General features: G+C 53.2%; 1 protein-coding gene across 1 annotated transcript; it reads right to left on the bottom strand.

The window, feature by feature from the left end:
* Positions 1–316: 316 nt before the first annotated feature.
* Positions 317–1,720, bottom strand: LOC147985630 (uncharacterized). Its single transcript, XM_087541668.1, has 6 exons — positions 1,499–1,720; positions 1,230–1,427; positions 1,009–1,151; positions 650–725; positions 447–552; positions 317–372 (listed from the first exon to the last, which is right to left on the bottom strand). The coding sequence occupies exons 1-6, from the start codon at positions 1,718–1,720 to the stop codon at positions 317–319; spliced, it is 801 nt and encodes a 266-aa protein (XP_087397794.1).
* Between the last annotated feature and the right edge of the window lie 1,222 nt (positions 1,721–2,942).

Raw genomic sequence — 2,942 nt, 5'->3', positions numbered from 1 at the left:
GCTCGCTCGTGCACTTGGGACAGCTCCTGCAGCAGATCTCCTTGAGATCCGGACATTTCCTCTTCGGGACGGCCAGTCAGTATACCTGCAGACATAAATCTATTAACTCATTTCCTTCCGCACTACACGAAGGTAGGTTTAAAAGCATACTGAATATGCCGCCCCGTAGCTTCCTATTCTCTTTTATGGCGTCCGCTAGCTGGGCTCGCATGTCTTTTAGCTCTTCGCCCAGCTGGGTGTTGGAATCCTGCAGCTTGTTCTTATCATCCCTAGTCCGTGTCAATACACGTTCGCCAGTAGTCAGTAGCTTTTCGGCCTATTGTTTGCCCGCCTGCGCGTCCTTCAGTTCCTCTTTGAGTTGATCTAATGATCCTGCCATGGGAAATATAACAGTATTAACATTACTGGTATATGATTATATTTTTCTGGATGGAGGGGAACATTACCAGGCGGTGCCTCCTTGGATTTCTCCAGTTCGGCGGTAACATCAGCCAACTGGGTCCGACACTTTTCCAGTTCATGAGATAGCATGTTCTTCTTCTCCGTGAGTGCCTGATTATACAATGATCCTTAAATCAGTTGTTTCAACTGCTTCAAGTCTCGGGGGCTACTGGTATATGATTACCAGATCGGTACAATGCGTACTTACCCGCATATCTTTCAAATGTTGGTCCGTGGCTTTGGCAAGCCCATCGCGAGCAGCTCGGATGTATGCATCAGCCGAGCTGAAGGCATTGAATGCCTCTTTTGTAAAGCCAGGATCGCGAAGAGCGGCCCTCCAGCACCGATGATTCATGGCGCTCTCTACTTCAGAGTTTGTGACGGATACATCATCCGAATCCTCTGAAGGAGGACAATCCGGCGTCAATCCTGTGTCAGCCTCCGCCCTAAAGGCAGGGCCTGGAACCTGGCTGGTGGAGGCGCGACCGGTAGGATCCCCGGACATAGTCCGGCGAACACTCTTCCTGATAAAACACAGCGGACAATGTCATAGTTTGATGTGACTACCAGGGGGCATATTTAAAGCCATACCTCTTCGATGAAGGCTCGACCGTGTTGTCATTTGCCTTCCTCTTTGAAGACCCGCTCGGCATGGTCGCTGCTCTCTTATGAGATGCCTCTGGTGCGGCATGGCGCGCCGAGTGCCTCCCCTTTGGAGCACGAGACAGTGCGGTGGGTGAGGCATAATGAGGAAGCTCTTTTGGAGGAAATGTCTCCTGATTACTTACATATGAGGCAGGAAGGAGGCCGGGATAGTCGGCCATGATGGCCACTTCTGTGCCATCATAGCTCGCCTGGTAGAAGACTCCCTCCTCAAGCTCTACAAATATGTCCGGATCCTCTTCGAATCCGGGGTCGAGGTCCCGGTTATGGTCCTCCGGCTGTGGAGCGGGGCTATGGATCCCCGCGACAACCTTCCGCCATTCCTATTAAGGAACAGGTTAATTAAACATGACTCAGGGAGAAGATTGAGTAAGGTGGCGGGATTAAAACTCACCCAGGTAGGAGGATTGTACATGGAAAATCCCTCCCGGCGCTTAAGGCGAGTGAATTCCTCTTTCTCCCCTTTGTACAGATCGGCCAATATTGTGGCCAGGGCGGCGGGGGTGTCCGGACCCTTCCGTCCGCAGTGTGAGGCGTCATCTTCCCCATTGTAGTGCCACATAGGGAGCCATCTGAATTGGAGTGGCCGAACACCTCGCACTATGGAAGTCGCCATTACCTCGATTATTGATAATCCGGACTGGGCAAGTGTCCTTATCTTGCCCATTAATTGTTGGACTTCCGTGCTATCTTCCTCCTCGAGGCTCCGAGGGCGCCAGCTGTGGCGTTTCTTCAATGGAGCGCTGGAAAATTCGGGAAGACCCATTCGGACTGGGTCAGGGAGAGCGATGTCCTCAGTATAGAACCACTCTGAGCACTACAAAAAAAGACACATCCGTGACATTTTGGGCCGAACGAATTTTTTTCCTGTCATACTTATGACACTTCTATGAAAATAATTGTGACAAAACATGGTATCATCATACATGTGGTGGGGTCCTACTTCTATGACAAAAAATCATGACAGAAAATGGGCTTTTCGTCCTGGGCGGGTCGGAGACGCAGCTGCATGACATTCTTTGGGTCGTCCATGACGGAAAAACCATGGTAGAAGCGAGGGCGAGGAAAATATCGGGGTGTTCCCGGTTATGGTTGGTGGGTGGTCAGGGCCGAGCGATGCGCGTTTCTCTCGTACACGCACGCGCGTGGGTGTGAGGCATTGGGCTCTAACTGAACCCGAGCGAGGTGTTGGGATCTAACTGAACCCGAGCGATTGAACTACAGGCTACGCGTTATTGAACCCGAGCGATCGATCGATGGCTATTAACTGAACCCGATCGAGCGATTCCTTCGCTGCTGCTGCTAACTGAAGCCGATCGATGCTGCCTATGGATGAACAGTGAGCGTTGCTGGGGGGGTTGGATGAACAGTTCCCGGTGGGGGTGGATGAACATGATCCCGTGGTGTTGCCTCTGGATGAACAGGACCCCGATCGATCGAGCCGGTTGGGGCTGGATGAACAGGACCCCGTGGAGGGCTGGATGAACAGGACCACCCCGTGGAGGGCAGGATGAACAGTAGCCCGTGGAGGGGTGGTTGAACAGGAGCCCGTGGAGAGGGCTGGTTGAACAGTAGCCGGTGGAGTAGCGCGCGGTGGAGGCTGGATGAACAGGAGCCCGTGGATGACTAGTCACAGGTGGAGGTAGAGGAGGTCGACGGTGGATGAACAGTAGCCCGTGGAGGCTGGAGGGGGTCGACGGTGGAGATGAACAGTATCCCGTGGAGTCTCGTTTTGCGGTACGCCACACCCCTCCCGATCAACAGGACCCCCGTTTCGACCGTAGGAGGTACGTTTCCTCCGTTTTGCGGTACGCCAGACCCCTCCCGATGAACAGGAT

The sequence above is a fragment of the Triticum urartu genome, chromosome 2A (assembly GCF_056163025.1).
Source record: "Triticum urartu cultivar PI428250 chromosome 2A, HENAU_Tu73, whole genome shotgun sequence".
NCBI lineage: Eukaryota > Viridiplantae > Streptophyta > Magnoliopsida > Poales > Poaceae > Triticum > Triticum urartu.
The sequence above is the reverse complement of the archived record's forward strand: the minus strand, read 5'-3'. Positions and strand labels throughout refer to the sequence as shown.

What these genes read in the sequence shown, in the direction of transcription:
- LOC147985630 (XM_087541668.1), bottom strand. Translation starts at nt 1,720, where the DNA reads ATGGCGACTTCCATAGTGCGAGGTGTTCGGCCACTCCAATTCAGATGG. An exon ending in GCCTCCTTCCTGCCTCATAT is followed by an intron (nt 1,152 to 1,229) that starts GTAAGTAATCAG and finishes CGTGCTCCAAAG; the next exon opens with GGGAGGCACTCGGCGCGCCA. An exon ending in GGCTTTAAATATGCCCCCTG is followed by an intron (nt 726 to 1,008) that starts GTAGTCACATCA and finishes CAATGCCTTCAG; the next exon opens with CTCGGCTGATGCATACATCC.